Source organism: Lepus europaeus, chromosome X (assembly GCF_033115175.1).
Source record: "Lepus europaeus isolate LE1 chromosome X, mLepTim1.pri, whole genome shotgun sequence".
Lineage (NCBI taxonomy): Eukaryota > Metazoa > Chordata > Mammalia > Lagomorpha > Leporidae > Lepus > Lepus europaeus.
This window is the reverse complement of record NC_084850.1, coordinates 118,657,545-118,675,610: the sequence shown is the minus strand read 5'-3', so window position 1 is coordinate 118,675,610 and position 18,066 is coordinate 118,657,545. Positions and strand designations below refer to the sequence as shown.

At 37.5% G+C, this 18,066-nt stretch overlaps 1 protein-coding gene across 1 annotated transcript in view; it reads left to right on the top strand.

The window, feature by feature from the left end:
- Positions 1 to 17,764, top strand: part of IL1RAPL1 (interleukin 1 receptor accessory protein like 1) — a 665,884-nt gene extending 648,120 nt beyond the window's left edge. The window contains exons 8-10 of the mRNA XM_062183135.1: positions 2,847 to 2,990; positions 16,175 to 16,345; positions 17,046 to 17,764. Coding sequence (XP_062039119.1) covers positions 2,847 to 2,990; positions 16,175 to 16,345; positions 17,046 to 17,764 — 1,034 coding nt within the window. The remainder of the gene's footprint in view (positions 1 to 2,846; positions 2,991 to 16,174; positions 16,346 to 17,045) is intronic.
- Positions 17,765 to 18,066: the final 302 nt, after the last annotated feature.

The window sequence follows — 18,066 nt, the reverse complement described above, 5'->3', positions numbered from 1 at the left end:
ATCTCCTTGTAAATGCTATTTCGTTACACCAGTTTCTTGTATACATATCAGAATTAAATTACTACGGCTCAGAAGAATTTTTCTTGCTTATTGCTCATTCTCCAGGAGTTATTCAAGTGACACAAGACCATTTCTATAATTGCTAAGCTATATCAACTGTACTTTCCTTCTCTTATTGCATTTCAGATAATACTATTGACTGGCCAAGTAAATAGAGTATTTTAAGTAGTGTACGTAATTGTTTGAATGATTCATGACAGCTAGCAATGGGAATAACACAACTGAGCATTCATTTTCTAAGAAGACTTTCAGACAATTTTTCTGGAATTTATGCCTATTTGGTTTCTAAAATTTTTTAAATGTTTATAGAGACTAGTATTAGGAATACCATTTGAAGAAAATGAGAAGTTTTTTTTTTTTTTTAAAGAAAGTGAATTCACAGGATTATACCTCAGACTGCTTCCAAAGCTATTTGACTAGATACGGAGACTTATGGCACGTTACATCAAGTGTGCTTAGGGCACCACAGACGAATCATTCCCTGCCTGTGCAGTTATCTACAGCAGAGCAGCTGCCCCGACTGCTAGCTTTTTTTTTTTTTTTAATAATCTATTTTATTTACTTGAAAGGCAGAATGACAGAGAGAGGGAGAGACACAGAGAGAAAAAGATCTTTTATCTGCTAGGCCTTTCCCCAAATGACTGCCAAGAGTCAGGGCTGGGCCATATTGGTTTCCTATGTGGGTGGCAGGGGCCCAAGTGCTTGGGCCATTTTCCTCTACTTTCCCAGGCGCATTAGAAGGGAACTGGATCAGAAGTGGAGCAGCCAGGACTCAAACCAGTGCTCAGATAGAGATGCAGGTGTTGCAAGTGGCGGCTAACCAAGCAGCACCACAACACGGCTCCTTCTAGCTTGCTTTAGAGCTTCTCGCCACATAGGCCTTGAGTTAGAACTTGTAACTATTTTTAAAAAACTATAAAATTTTTTAAAGAATTGAAGTGCAATTAACATAAGAGGCATAGATCATAAGTGTTCAGATCAATGGGTTTTGACACTTACACCAATCTATATACAAAACTAGATACAAAATATTTCCTTTACCCTCAAAAGTTCACTCTTGCCCCTTTCCAGTTAATTTTCTCTTCCCCTACCCCCAAAGCATGTATTTTCTGTTTTATATTACTATGCATTATTTTGGTTCATTCTCAGATTTAATTTAGGTAGAATCATATGGGAGCTGTTATTTTGCATCTGGTGTCCTTCACCTAACAATTTTGTGAAATTCATGCATGCTATGTGCATCAGTAGTTTATTCTTTTAATTGGTGGGTATATTCTTATTGTATAAACATACACTATTTATTTATTTGCTTATCATCTCCTGTTAATGAACATTTGGATTGTTTCCAGTTGTGGCTACAATGAATAAGACTGTAAGACTGCTTATATTTCTTACAGGTAAATACTTAGGAATTAAATTTTTATCCATAAGGTACATTCATTTTTAATTTACTTGAAACCACCCAAGTTTTCCAAAGTGATAGTTCCACAACATACTTTCACTAGCAATGTTTGAGAGTAGAAGTTAACAATTTTGTTTATTTTTCCATTTCTATTCTTATTCAAGAAATTTTAGAATGGTAAATTCCAAGGGTTTAACATGGAAATTATTTAAGAATGAATCTGAAACAAAGCAAGAATCTAAATATTTATCTCTTCTCCATCATTTCCAGGATATTTCAAATCTGATTTTGCAGGTGTATAATTTACCCCCAGGCCATAAATTAGAGTTTTATGTGGACTTCTGAAAATGATAGCGTTTAACTCATGTCCTGAGAAAAAAAGACCCAATGTACCCCACAGTATTATTCACACACTTATCCTTTCTGTTCCCGTAATAGAAGGGAAATACTGTACTGAAGAACATTTTGTGTTTCAGTCTTGGTACTTTGTAGTGCTGTCTTGTGTAATTATTCATGAGACTCAACAGATAAAACTGCTGGAGGTATTTTTCAGTATTCCACACTTCATATTATTTTATATTCTTAGTATAAATGGAAGCAAATAAAGAGGAAAAAAGTTGAAATAGCTTAATGAAAGGAAAATTCTACAGTATACTTTGTTGTGACATACACTGAGTGGCCTGCTTCTTAAGTTCAATTAAGCATGCAGCCTCCAAAGTTAAAGAAAACCACCTTGGCACTAGTTTATTCAGTAAGAAGCAACACAAGAGCCCTTACTGCTGACTGGAGTCAACAGATGCCATTCATGAGGTAGTCTTCCCACCACTATGCAACAGTCCACTGTGCCCTCCCAGACCTGTGCTCTTTCACCCTCACCATCCTTGGATTCTAACCCTCAGATGACAATGAAGATGAGCCCTCTCACTTCAAGATTCGCACAGAATGAGTGCAGAAGCTCAACTAGCTTAAAAGCTGCATATCCATTGGAACCAATGTTTCTTTCATCAATCCCATAAGCATAGCTTGCAGGATCTCCATAAGAGATAGGTTTATATGACTTACTGCACTCGGGCAAACCCAATATTATAATTTTCAATCAGGTATTTATAATTCTCGCAATACAAATGCAATCTACAAGCCAAAGTTCATTTTTACTGTAAGCAGTGTTGCTTAGCAACATAGTTACCATATACTACTTTATCTAGTTACCAAGGAAACAGAGATAGAAAGTTATCAAAAGGTCAAATTCTCACATAAAATGGGGAAAGGTTGTCCTAACCCATTACCCACATCTGGTCCCATCCCGAAAAACGTGAAATTAAATTGAATTGATGATTTTGGATGTGAATATTGTATAATTCACGGTTATGATTTTTTTTTCTAGAGCTAATGTACACAGTTGAACTTGCTGGAGGGCTTGGTGCTATCCTCTTACTGCTTGTTTGTTTGGTGACCATCTATAAGTGTTACAAGATAGAAATCATGCTCTTCTACAGGAATCATTTTGGAGCTGAGGAACTGGATGGTGGTAAGATGAGCTCCCTCTATGAGTCTTTCTGAACATTCTTGTTTCCTGCCATTGTAAATTGAGGGGAAAGAAAAGTTACCCACATAACCACTGGTAGCAGGTCTTAAAACTCTTTCATAGCTCACTTTGTAAATTCATCTTTTATTTAAAAATGTATGTATAGTGCTTTGGAACCATTAGGTATTTTCTTCTGAAAATTGTAAAGCAACATCTGCCCTTTTTAGAATTGTATTCCATACAGCACTCGTGATTTACAAACACTGATTGCACTGCCATCAGAGTTCATTTTCTCTCACCTTGTAATCAGTACTGAAAGGCCTGCTTTACTCTTCTATAGGTAAGGAGTGTCTCTTTTAATTGTGTTCCTAGCCCAGTAGTTCGAAATGAATCCCAATTTGTTCCTATTTAGACTGATCACTTACAATAAACTGTGCAAAATATTTTAGAATTTGTCCAGCAGTCTTTTCAATTTTGTTTTTAGCTATATTTAGATAAGCTAATTTTTATTCTGCATGAAAAAACACATAGAAAAGTAGACAAGTACACTGATTTAACAACAGCATATATAATAGTTTTACTCAAATTTAGAAATATGTGCTATTTTCATGAAAATGTAATTATTGTTTGCTTCTAGTCAGCCATGAATATGCGTATAATCTAAGAGGGATTTGGGGCCATTAAAACCAAGCTACTTAAAGGTTCCATTAGGAAACTTGAGCATTTTTCACTTTGCAGGTCATTTGAAAAACAAGACAATAGATAAACTTGCCAAAGAAGAAGCATACTAACAATGAATAGTGTGGATTTCAAAGGTTTTGCTGTCATACTTACCAACTTTTTTTCACTGTCAGTTTTGTGCTAGTTGGTATAAAGGAAAATGAAGCAACTCTCCATGTTGCTACATTTTCAGGGTTCTCTGGAATAAGTACATAGGCACAATTGTAGGTTATCTCACTTGTGAAGAGAAGTAGTTTAATTATCCAACACTCTTAACACTCCTTCTCATTCACCTTTTTGCCCTGACCACTAACTAGGGTAAAGCCTGAACTGCAGAAAATCTAGTGGAGTTTTTTTTTTCTTTTTAGATTTTAAGTGCTGATTTTCTATTTGTTCCTTGTTTCTTTCTTGCCTATTCATAATAGTCATTATTTTTCTTTGCCACTGCTTCAGAGACAAGAGAAAAAGTTTAGTGCCAAAGTTACTGTTGTGTAAGTACCAAGCAAAGTGCTAGGCATTTCAAAATCGTTTTAACTAAGCCTCACAAAAATTCTGAGGTCAATATTATAGTTTTCATTTTACTGATAAGACAATTGAGTTTCCTATAGTAAATAAATAATTGAGTAAATAAATAATTTACTCAAGAAGCTAACACAAGAATTACTGTAGATTACCAAGAAGGTATTTGAAAATAAGTCTATTTCCAAAGCCTTTATTTTATCACACATTGGGTCTCTACTTTTTAAATTTAACATGTTCAGTTTAATCTAAAGATATTCTGTTGTTTGCATAATTAATAGATGTTATTTGAAAAAGCAGTGTATTGTATGTAACATGTCTCATTTTATCTATTAACTCTGTTTTGCCTGATTATTTTTATATTCTGGATGACAAAAATGTTACCCTAGTGTCCATTTCCAATTGTCTTTATCTGCCATTTTCTGAATGTAGAAAATGATGGCATATAATGAAAAACGTATGAGGCATATGAAGTTAACATTTTAGTGATGTAAAGTTTCTTTGGGAGATTCTGCTAATTGTAAATTCTTCAGTGAGTTCCTTGGATAACATTACTGGATTTCGTTGCTCAGGGGTCCTCAGGTTTCTAAAGTATTTTAAGAAAATAAAACAAACAAATACTAACAAATAATAATGTAACAGAGGAGATTGTTCTCTCATTAAGCTAATGTAGTTAATGAATGCCTTAGGAATGTTAGAGCCCTGTCCCTAGGGCCATCTTGAACACAATCAAAGATTTATTAGTGCTTCCCTTAAGATGCCAATGTGAATACATTAGACTCAAAGAAAACCAAGATAACAAACTTATCCTCTGGATAATGTTATTGTACAAGTAATTCTAAAAAAGAACAAAAAGCACAAAGATTCCCCGGGTAATGATTGTTCACATGTTTTACAGGAAGAAATTTTCACTACAAATTCAATCACATGTATATCCTCTCTGTATTAAAGCAAGCTATTACTGCTGAAATGGTGGTCAGAGGCTTGCCCTTAACCCCCCCCCCCCTTTTTCTGCATCTCATGTGACCCTTAAAACTTTTAGAAGTAGTGTTCCATCAGAACCATACTACAGCTCTAATAATAATAATAATAATAGTGATGTAAGTTTAAAATCCTTATCTTAACAAAAGTTAGATGTAAATAAGTGCAAATTTCTTTAATTCTCTGGTACTCTGAAATTATTCAACTTATGTCTCAAGTTCCCATTTCAACTGATGGCAAAAAAAGGTCATAACATTTAAGCAGGCGTTGTGGCACAATGGGTTAATCCTGTTCCTGGGATACCCACGTCCCACTTCCCACATCAGAGTGCCCGTTTGAGTCTCTGCTACTCTACTTCCAATCCTGCTTCCCGCTAATGCATCCTGGGAGGCGGTGGATGGTGGCTCAAGTTCTTGGGCCCCTGTCTTTTCATATCCAGGGAGACCTGGATGGAGTTCCAGGCTCCTGGCTTTGGCCTGGTCCAGCCCTAGCTATTGCAAGCATTTGGGAAGTAAACTAACAGATGGAAGATCTGTGTGTATGTCTGTCTGTCTGTCTCTCTCTCTCCCTCTTCTTTTCTCTCCTCCCTCTCCTTCTCCCTTTCCCTCTGTGCCTTACAAGTAGATGTAAATAAGTAAACAATCATTTTTAAAGTTTCCTAAAAAATGTTGAATTTCAGGACAGACATTATAGCACAGCAGGTTAATCTACCACCTGCAACACTGGCATCCCATGTCGGAGTGCCAGTTCCAGTTCCGGCTGCTTCTTGATAATGTGTCTGAAAAAGCAGTGGAAGTTGGCCCAAGTGCTTGGGCCTCTGCCACCCATGTGGGAGACCCAAATGGAGTTCCAGACTCCTGGCTTTAGCCTGGCCCAGCCATGGCTGTTGTGGCCATTTGGGCAGTGAAAACAGAGGATGGAAAATTGCTTCATATCTGTGTCTCTCCCTCTTTCTCTGTCACTCTGCCTTTCTTTTAAAACATGTTTATATTCAAAGAAAAGTCATAATCTTGTCATTGCAATATACTTCAGTCATGTCTGATTTGGAACTCTGCTCCTATTGGGTTAACACTCAGTTGAAAATTGGAATCTTCCCTTTCCCTTCTCTTATTCTTTCCCCCAGGAAAACTGGTTTTAGGGAGCTCACATATTGCTTTTTTGTAAAAAAGAAAACTGCAATTGCATATTCCATCGCATCCTCACCACCTAATCTTTGGCATCCTGAGCATTGGTTACTCAAGGACAAGATCCTTGGTATGGCCTCTAGTCAGAAGCTTCACACACTTGTCCAGAATATTCTCATTTTGAACTTTATTAGCTGAACTCTGCTACACTCATACTTATTTCTCCATTTAAAAAAGTTAAGCATCTCCTTCACCCACAGTCTCTTTAACAAGTTGGTCCCATATGAGGCATAGGTTTTTCCTATGAAGCTTGCAGTTTCCCAAGATTTTCCTTGGGGAAAAAGTATATAAGTCCTTACTCTTCTCAGAGTCTGCTTCAAACCAAAGGAGCATCTGTCATCCTCTGCCTTTCATGGGGCCCTGAAGGCCCCATCTCAGAAACCCAGGAAGCCTCTGAGTCACATCCCATTGGATCTTTCTACTCCTGCTATTATGGTTGGATGATACCTACTCTTCTAGTGGTGTAAAATTTTCTGACATGGTTAAATCTCCATGCTTCCTAGCTCCCCAACACATCCTTTCTTCTTCCAAAGAAGAGATAGCTGTTAAGAGAAATCCATACTTTCTAGATTCTTGCCTTGGCTTTAAAATAATGTAAAGTACAAGTTACAGGTGAGTAATGCCTTCTTTGTTATTGGACATCATATTTACCTACCTTGAAAGAATTATTCATAAAATATTCTTAGGAGAGAGGCAGAGAGTGTGAAGAACAGAGAATGAATGTTTAGCTAATATTTGAAGTAATGTCCTACCATGCCGATAGAATCATTACAAATTCATTGATCATTTGTTGACTCTTTCTTGAATAACAAGTGCTGTGCCCACTACTTTATTGATAGAGACTCAAACAACTAGAAATAATTTAAAGCCAGATCTAAATGATTCCAAATCCCAAGAATTGCAACCACTGTGTCAGACTAGAAGATGGAAGAATTGGCATCAGGGCTATAGTTTATCAGTTCCTTTGCAGTCATTATAATAGGTATTGCTTGATTATATCAGTTGGAATCATTATCATGATTCTGATGTTTTTTCCAAGATAAAAGATGTTGATGCTTTGCTTGCTTGCTTTCTTTACATTTCTGCTTGTTGTCCTATGCATAACCCTCCACTTTCCTGTTTCCCCTGGATTCAGGCCATAGCACTTCTCTGCTAATATCACAACACTTGACATTTGGGATCACATTTACAATTCTATCTTCAATTGTACATGTGAAGAAATAGCTTGTATGTCTAAATGTCCTACTCTAAGTAGGACTTAAGTTGTCTTGTTATAGTGTTGCTTTTTCCAGTAACCTACTAGTGATGTCCACCAAGATAGGTCCAAAACACAGCTTTTAAACCGCCCCCCATACTTATTTTCATTGCTCTCCATTTTAGAGCTCAGTTTCTTATGCCATCCTTTACTTCACTAGCCACATTTTTCCTCATCTGCCATTTTCAATTATTCATCAAGGTTGAGTCAATTGCACCTCTTGAAAATAAAGTTATTCCTTCTTTTAATACAACTGCCTTGTCCTAGCCTCTTCCACTGCTTTCTTGCTTTCATTCTCTTTCACTCCACCTTACCCTTCACACTCTAGCAGAATTATATTTCTAAGTACCAATTTACTGACATTCTTTTTTTCTTTCTTTTTTTTATTTGACAGAGTTATAGACAGTGAGTGAGAGAGAGAGAGAGAAAGGTCTTCTTTCCGTTGGTTCACTCTCCAAATGGCCGCTACGGCTGGCCAGTACTGCGCCGATCCGAAACCAGGAGCCAGGTGCTTCTTCCTGGTCTCCCACACAGGTGCAGGGCCCAAAGACTTGAGCCATCCTCCACTGCCCTCCCGGGCCACAGCAGAGAGCTGGACTGGAAGAGGAGCAACCGGGACTAGAACCCAGTGCCCATATGGGATGCTGGTGCCTCAGGAGGAGGATTAACCAAGTGAGCCATGGTGCCGGCCCCAACATTTTTTTTTTTTTAATTTCCTTCATTTCTGCCTGCCAGGACAAGTCCAGGCTTCTTAGCTCAGAAAACAACTGCTATCACAGGATGGCTCAACTTAACTTTTGCAGCATTGCCACTACCATGGGACCTAAAAATGTAGAATTCCTCTTAGGATGAGATCCTGGTCTTTGGCAAACAGAGCTGTTGAGATCTGATATACGACAATAGGATCATGCATGCTTCTCAACTCCTTTTGGGTAAATGAAGCAATGTAATGGTTAGGAGTAGAAGATCAATTACTCCCTCACCTCCTTGATTCTACAGTGCATCCACATATACATTTATTAACAAGCAGACTTGTAACACATACGATACACCTGAAGAAGTTCCAGCTGTTCTATAAGTATGTGTATATTTGTGTATTCATGCACACACACTTACAAAAATCCTTGCAAGAAATTTTCTCGAGGTAAATATGACAATATTTCAGTGATAGACTAATATAACCACCTAATGACGTCCAATAATATTGTGCATTAGGACATGGGACTACTTTGGAACTAGTCTAAATGAGTTTACCCAACACAGCAGGACACTAGAGTCTTACAGTATATAGGTATATCTCTAAATTAGAGTTTTATGAAGTAATCCATAGGTATTGAATAGCACTGATTTCACCATGGAGGGACCATTTCCCAGATCCATTATACCTAGTAAAAAGCACTACTTTTAGCAATGTAACCCTATTAACAAAATATCTACCTTTGATCAGAAGCAAAGGCAGTTCGCTCAGGGCTTGTAGTGGCTGTTACAAAAGTGTTGCTTTATTCTAATTAAATAATAACTGGCTAACCTGATAAGGGTAAACTTCTGGCTATAGAACAGAACTTATATTAACACCATACCCCATTCTCTGTGCTGGAATAATTAGAAAGAAGATAAAAGACAACATAAGGATGTCAGATTCCCTTGCTCTTCCATGACTGTGTCTCAAGCGTCCCTTCTGGTTTTGTTCAAATTCTGTGACCTTGCTCAATGTTTGTTATTTTCAAAGTATAAAGGGATTTGTTGTTGTTGTTGTTTTGGTTTGTTTTTCTTTTTCCCTCTGACTATGGGGTATGCCAGACAAGCTTATAAGAACTCTATAATCACTAATAGGATTCATATTTTAAAGAAGAGAGAGCTCTTAGTTTTATCTTAGGAATTATTAAGGATATCAGACAATATGAATTAGAGCAATCTTTTATAATCTCCACCCCCACCCCTCAGAAAATATGAACATTTCTTCCATTTCAGGCATATGAAACAAATTGGTGTCTGTGCAACCTTAGATCATAGAATTTCATTTTCTTTCTCTTTCGATTACAAGGTCACTCACTATTCATAGATTCAGGAATTATTATCCTCATGTCCATAAGTGAAATACAGTAACTCTGTAAATCATCCAGACGAGCTATAGGGTTGCTTTTTGATTTTGTGTGTGTATTTGTGTTTGTGTGTGTGTATGGTGGTGGTGGTGGTGACTGGGTAACATTGATACACAGGAACACCCTAGAAGGAGTGTCTGAATTTCATGAAATATATAGTTGTTTTTGGTATATAATTTTCCTCAAATCATAAACCACTAAATGGTAGAAGCCAAGCCTTCATATCCAAAAATCTGTGCTCCCTTTTCTATACCGTTACCTCTTATCCTCTGTGAAGCCTTATAACATCTCTGCTGCCTGCCTCTCTCTGAAGGGTGCAAGGGAAAGAAATTACTGTCTATGGAATGATTGCTTTGGGCCAGGTGTTTTCCTACATGGTGGGGAATCATTTAATCATAGCCATCTTTAGGAAGGTACTGTTTTATAGATCAGGAAATAAAGTCTCAAATGAGTTATATAAAAAGTTATGGCAGTCAGAATTTGAGCTCAGCTGCTGTGTTTTTTTTTTTCACTATACACATCATGAGTATTTTAATTAGTGTCACATTTAAGTGTTAATTTAAAACTTATAGGTCCAAATAGTCCAGAAAAGCACTAAATTATAAAACAATTAAACTACTAAAATATTCTAAAAATCTCAAAGTGTGCATCACAAGCATCATTATTATAAAATATAATTGCCAGAGACTGCCATGACAAAATCGAATCTAAAGTGAGTTAAAACAATGACACTCAATAATCACAAAATCAAAATATTAAGATTATATATAGGGGCTGGCACTGTGGCATAAAAGGTAAACCTGCTGCCTGCAGTGCCAGCATCACTACATCATATGGTAGTGAGTTCGAATCCAGCTGCTCCACTTCCATTCCAGCTCTCTGTTATGGCCTGGGAGAGCAGTGGAAGATGGCCCAAGTGCTTGGACCCCTGCACCAGAGTGGGAGACCCAGCGGAAGCTCCTGGCTCCTGGCTCCAGACTGGAGCAGCTCTAGCTGTTTCGGCCATATGTGGAATGAACCAGCAGATGGAAGATCGCTCTCTCTCTGCCTCTGATTCTCTGTAACTCTGCCTTTCAAATAAATAAGTAAATGTTTAAAAAAAGATTTTATATATATATATATGTCATGTTTGTTCAAAGATATATAATCTATCTCTGTAGAATTTTTAATTTGAGAGATTCTTAGAAATAAATCTGAGAAACCGTACAATGGTAAACTCGCTTTAATGAAAACTCTCATTGATTTAAATTATATCAATGATAATTTTTAATTATCACAGTTTTCTGAGCAAATATGCTTCACTTAAACATAAAATCACCTTGCATGATGAGATACACGATTCATCTTTGAATCCTCCTCCAGTCTCATTTTCATAACCTATTTGCTGAATGATGGCCTCTGTCGCTAGCCAATTATAAATATTTGAGAATAAAAAGAAAAAACAATGGCCAGCTGCCAATAACATCTGACAACTATTCAATATACGTTTAAAGGTTAAAAACTCCCAAAGACCCCAGATGTCAATCTCTAACAATTTCTATTGTCAGTAAATCTCCTTCCTAGCCCAGATCCAATAGAGCCACAACCTTCATCTTTAAAAGGGAGTCTTTGACCTTACCTTGTCTTAAAAGCTGCATTATTCTAAAAAAAGAAAAAAAATCCATGAATCCCTTGGTTTCTCTTAAGCAGCGATTAGAGTTCTCTTAAAGGTGATCTTCATCGCATTTCCAAACTTTTTATTTTCATTCCGGGTCCACAGTTCCATTTTTATCTTCTCTCATCAAAATTTCTTAATAATTTTGTTTGTTTGCTAAAGAGAGAGAGAGAGAGAAAGGAGAGAGAAGACGAGACAAAGAGAAAGGTCTTCCATCTGCTGGTTCACTCCCCACATGGCTGCAATGTCCGTAGTTGGGCCAATCTGAAGCCAGGAGCCAAGAGTTTCTTCCAGGTCTCACACATGGGTGCAGGGGCCCAAGGAATTGGGCCATCTTCTGCTGCTTTAGCAGGTGTATTAGCAGAGAGTTGAATGGGAAGTGGAGCAGCTGGGACTCAAACCTGAGCCTATATGGGATGCAGGCTCTGCAGGTTGTAACTTAACCCGCTAAGCCACAAAGTCAGCCCCAATAATGTTTAAATTTATGTTTTTATTTCTTAATTCTACCAATTGCAAACTTCCTTTTGTCTTCTCAAAATTATCATTTATAGAACATCAAATCTAGTAGTTAACTGAGTCAATTTAAGGAGAAAAGTCTACTAGAACTGTTGTTTGATTTCAGATAATGAAACAAGCAACTAATTGACTGGATCTTAGATTTTGATTTTTGTTTATTTTTTTTTAGGGGGGAAGGGGATGCATCTTAGCCAGAATCTCTTGAAATTCACAGAAAGTGCAACTTGATGACTATATTTTACATTATGAAGAATTATTACAAAGAGTGTACATGCCAGCTTTTTTCCATTTCTACAGTGAACAGAATTATAGTTGATGACTTAAATTACAGACAGTAAAATTTAAAAAGTAAAGCTCATATTAAGAAATAGACTCTGGTATCATCCTATGATTACTTTTAAGCTGTTTATAAACCAAAGTTGAATTTAAATGATCATATTTCTTTTTAAAATATTAGAATAATTTTATTTTTCTATGGTTACAAACATGTCAACCTTTTCAAAGACTCACCAGTCACATGAAGCTCATACATAAATCTGTGCAGCATGAATTCTGCATCTCCAAAGCCCTGGGTCTTGAGAAAGTCCCCAGAAATAGCTATATAGTGTGAGTCACATGATGCTAAAATGAAAAGACATTTATTCATTTTGTCAGCAAATCTTTGAGAATCTACTAAACTGTAGTCACAAATCTGAAGCCAGGATCTTACAGTCTAAAAGAGAAGGTAATATATGAACACTGTAATATAATATATGGGAAAGCAATCGCCCTGAACTCAGAGAAATCAGGCTCAACTTCAAAGAAAACAAACTACTGAGCTGCTTTTTATATATACACAATGGGTAGTCATAGATATTTTTTGAGCTACCATAAAGCATCATCAGTGGTGAGCTTTTGAAAAGTAAATTTGGTGACTCTTCTCCAGAAGAAGTTAATGGAATGAGAAGATCAGGTAAAATATAACTGCAACAGCTGAAAAATGAATAGGGCCTGACCTAGGGTGGAAATAGACCCCGAAGATTTTTAGTAATGAATTGCTATGAAATCACTGGTAAAGAAAAGGAATATGTAGAATATGCATCTGATGTGCAGACACTAAAGAGGAGAAATTCTTATGTTATTCAAATTAAAACAAAATAAAAGGTGATGTTAGGTATGAGACACATGCTGAACACCCAAACGAAGCATGCTAGGTTACAGGTAGGAGTGGGAGATCATTCATCGTTCAGGAGAAAGAGGAGACTTGGACATCTAAACTGAGGAGGCATCTAGACATAAGTGATTGTTGATGTTATGGGCAGTAAGGATGTTTTTAAGGAAAAGCAGACTGAGAGAATGAAATGAACTCAAAAAATATCTTGCAGAATTACAGTGGTTATTGGTTGGAAGAGAGCTGTACAGGGAAGAGATGGGGAAAGCAGAAGCAGACATTGTTTATGTAAGCAAAGGTGATAGCCATTGTGCATGGCAGCTGGTTCATGTACAGGTTGCTCTACTTCCAATCCAGCTTCCTGCTAATGGCTTGAGAAAAGCAGCAGAAGATGACCCAAATATTTAGGTCCCTGCCACCCATGTGAGAGACCTGGATGAAACTCCTGGCTCATGGCTTCAGCCTGGCTCAGCTCTGGCTTTTGAGGGCATTTGGCAAGTGAACCAGCAAATGGGAGATTTTCTTTCTCTGTCTTTCCCATTCTTTCTGTAACTCTGCCTTTTAAATAAGTAAATAAATCTTTTTGAAAAAACTTATTAATATATAAAGAACAGATTTCATGTATTTCATATATGGAATTCTAAGAAGATAACCATACTTGTATCCCTCTGTCAACCATCCTCTTTCCTTCCTTTTCTTTTTCTTTAATTTTTGCAATAACATAATTTCTTTTTTTTAAGATTGTATTTATTTATTTGAGAGGCAGAGTTACAGACAGTGAGAGGGAAAAGCAGAGAGAAATGTCTTCCATCCGTTGGTTCACTCCCCAAATGGCCACAAAGGCCGGAGCTGCACCGATCTGAAGCCAGGAGCCAGGAGCTTCCTCCCAGTCTCCCATTTGGGTGCAGGGGCCCAAGGACTTGGGCCATCTTCTACTGCTTTCCCAGGCCACAGCAGAGAGCCGCATTGGAAGAGGAGCAGCTGGGACTATAACTGGCGCCCATATGGGATGCCGGTGCCACAGGCAGAGGATTAACCTACTGCGCCACGATGCCGGCCCCACATTTCAATTTACTTTATAATCACAAGTTTAACACACCACTAACCATAATGTTCAACAAGTAAAAAGTAGAAAGATAGGTGTATAGACAAGGGCTAAAAACAATAATCAAATCATAAGACATCAGTTTCATTGTTATACTTTTCTATTCTATATTAACTACCACATTTCAGAGAAAACATATGATATTTGTCTTTTGGGGACTGTCTTATTTCACTAAGCATAATGGTCTCCAGTTGCAACCATTTTGTTGCAAAAGACAGTATTACATATTTTTATGGACCCTGTAGTGGAGTTGTTAGCTTCTTATATACCTGTGTTAACTTTAGGTACAATAAAGAGTTTTCTGTGTTTGCCCTGAGAAGTTACAGTGATTGAATGACTTGTAGATAGCTCAAAATCATCAGATTACTAGAACTAATACACAGAGATGATATGAATTTCAGGAAGTGAGTTTTATTTTGTTTCTACAGTCAAAAGGAGTATCTCAAAGCATTCAGAGCAACATTCAAGGAAGTCCATTTACCTTTGATGTTTTTTACCTCAAAAGATTTTAAATTAAATGTCTAAAACAGAATTCATTTTATTCTAAAATTGCATTTCAATTCAACTTGATCTAACAACTAAGAAATATACTGACGATTACCAGGAATGGAGAATGAAGGCTATTGATATAGTTAGACTCAGAATATTGATAGTATCTAATTTCTATTTTTAAAAAATTTATTTATTTATTTTGAAAGAGTCAAAGAGAGAGAAGGAGAAAGAGAGAAAGAGAGAGAGAGAGAGAGAGAGAGAGAGAGATTATCCACCCAGAGAGAGAGAGAGAGAGAGAGATTCTCCACCAACTGGTTCACACCCCAGAAGGCTGTAACCGCCAGGTCTGGCCTAGGCCAAAGCCAGAAGCCAGGAACTTCATGCAGATCTCCCATGTGGGTGGCAGGAGCCAAACACTTGCACCATCTTCTGCTGCTTTTCCCAGGCCATTAGCAGGGAGCTGGATCAGAATGTAGAGCAGCCTGGACATGAATAGGCATCCATATGGGATGCTGGTGTCACAGGTGGCAGCTTAACCACTGTGCCACAACACTGGCCCCAGTATATTGCTAATATTTAGAATTGAGGTGAGATAAGAATTCTAATATCATTTTCTAAAAAGGAAATTGACAAATGAGAGATTATCTGCAGGATAAATGATTTCCTATCCTTAGAAAAAGAACAGATGAAGAATTTGGAATGCTGTGTTAGAAAAATTAAGAACATGTGATAGTAGTCCTCAAACATTTGAAGATCCTTATGTAAAAAGGGGAAAGACTGAGGAAAGAAATCAAGTTTTAATACTAAGTCTCTTTCATGTACATTGTACTTTTTGATACTCAAGACCAAACTAGTTACTATGGCAAAAATCAATTTGGCAATACTTAATGTATAAAATGAATGGAAACTAGTAAAACAATGTTTTTCTATAATCATTTAGTTTATTAATATTCTCAGTCCCAATATCCAAGACCTGTCTTTCAGTAAACATTTAATTATTCCAAATTTGCCTTTATTCTCTCCCCAAAAGAAAATCAGCCTTACACACTCAATCCCAAAAGTCATTCTTCCACAGTCAAGCCAAGTGCAGTATTTTCTTTCCAACAGGGTAAAATGGTCAAAGGCTGAATTAGGTGAATGCAATATTTAGAATAAGATCACACTATGATCCAAATATGGTGGCTTTCATAAGCAGTTATGTTTCCCAAGGATGTGAGCATCAAAAGCATGGAAGTCAGCATTTTATCACTCTTTTCAATGATTTTTCACCCTAGTTTTCACAAAGAAAAAACCACAAAAATTAAAATGTCTCTTTATACCTCTAAACTCATTCTGGGATATTTGGCATTATTGAACTCTTCATGAAAATTAGTAATGACCTCATTTTTTTTTTGGTTTCCCAGAAATGGTACATTTGGAGATGTTTATGGAAAAAAGTAGACATGAATGCTTGCCTGTCCTACTGTTTACTTTGTAGAGTAGTGACTTCAATGTTAATGTTTTTGACAGATAATAAAGATTATGATGCATACTTATCATACACCAAAGTGGATCCTGACCAGTGGAATCAAGAAACTGGGGAAGAAGAACGGTTTGCCCTTGAAATCTTACCTGACATGCTTGAAAAGCATTATGGATATAAGTTGTTTATACCAGATAGAGATTTAATTCCAACTGGAAGTAAGTTAATGTTTTAATTTGAGAGTGTACATGTCCGTGTAGTGATCATAAATTACACAAATTTTGTTTTGTTCTTTACTTCAAAAGCTGTCTGTGCTTGTTTCTCCAGAAAGGAATGTCTTTGTGTATTCAAATTTAATTTGGGGAGGCAGGCATTTGGCACAGTGGTTTAAGAAGCCACTAGGAATACTCACCTGCCATATCCGAGTACCTGAGTTTGAGTCTTGGTTGTGCTCCCAACTCCTGCTTTCTGCTAATGCTGTCCATGTGGGAGACCCAGACTGAATTCCAGCCTCCTGGTTTCAGCTTGGCCCAGTCCTGGCTGTTACAAATATTTGGGGAATGAACCAGCAGATGGAACATTTGTGTCTGTCTTTCTCTGTCTCTCAGCATTTCAAATAAAATGAAATAAATAATTTTAAAAAAGAAATTTAATTTTTGAAACCTCAGAGATTTCCATTATTCTATAAAACACTGTCATTTTTTGAGCCTTCACATTTAATGAAACCTAGTGAGAGCTGTATCCCTGGGAAAAATATTTCTAACATTAGGAGAGGCAAAGCCCACTGTGTGCAAGTGGTCATTGGCTAATTTTGCCTTCTCAAAGTTTCACCCAGCAAACCCCAATTTACTGTGTGGAAGAGAATCTACTGAGGCTTTCTGGACCAAATGTTTCATCTACTCTTTTGCTCTCTTGTAGCATACATTGAAGATGTGGCAAGATGTGTAGACCAGAGCAAACGGCTGATTATTGTCATGACTCCAAACTATGTAGTTAGAAGGGGCTGGAGCATCTTTGAGCTGGAGACCAGACTTCGAAACATGCTTGTGACTGGAGAAATTAAAGTGATCCTAATTGAATGCAGTGAACTACGAGGAATTATGAACTACCAGGAGGTAGAGGCCCTCAAGCACACCATCAAGCTCCTGACGGTTATTAAATGGCATGGACCAAAATGCAACAAGTTGAACTCTAAGTTCTGGAAACGTTTACAGTATGAAATGCCTTTTAAGAGGATAGAACCCATTACACATGAGCAGGCTTTAGATGTCAGTGAGCAGGGGCCTTTTGGGGAGCTGCAGACTGTCTCAGCCATTTCCATGGCCGCGGCCACCTCCACAGCTCTAGCCACTGCCCATCCAGATCTCCGTTCTACCTTTCACAACACGTACCATTCACAAATGCGGCAGAAACACTACTACCGAAGCTATGAGTACGACGTACCTCCTACCGGCACCCTGCCTCTTACCTCCATAGGAAATCAGCATACCTACTGTAACATCCCTATGACACTCATCAACGGGCAGCGGCCTCAGACAAAATCCAGCAGGGAGCAGAATCCAGATGAGGCCCACACAAACAGTGCCATCCTGCCGCTGTTGCCACGGGAGACCAGTATATCCAGTGTGATTTGGTGACAGAAAAGCAAGGGACGTCCCGTCCCTGGGAGCTTGAATGGAATCTGCAGCCCAGTGCCTGGAACTAAATCCTCGACTGCTGCTGTTAAAAACATGCATTACAATCTCTAGAACACGAGGAAAAACAGGGTCTTGTACATATGTTTTATGGAATTTCTTTGTAGCATCAGTGTCTTCCTGTTTTACCATGTCTCTTTCCATTACATTTTTTGACTTTGTTTTATATGTCATTGGAATTTGTAAATTTACATTTTTTTTAAAGAAGAGACTGAAGTATAGATAGAAAAACCTTTTTTGCTTCA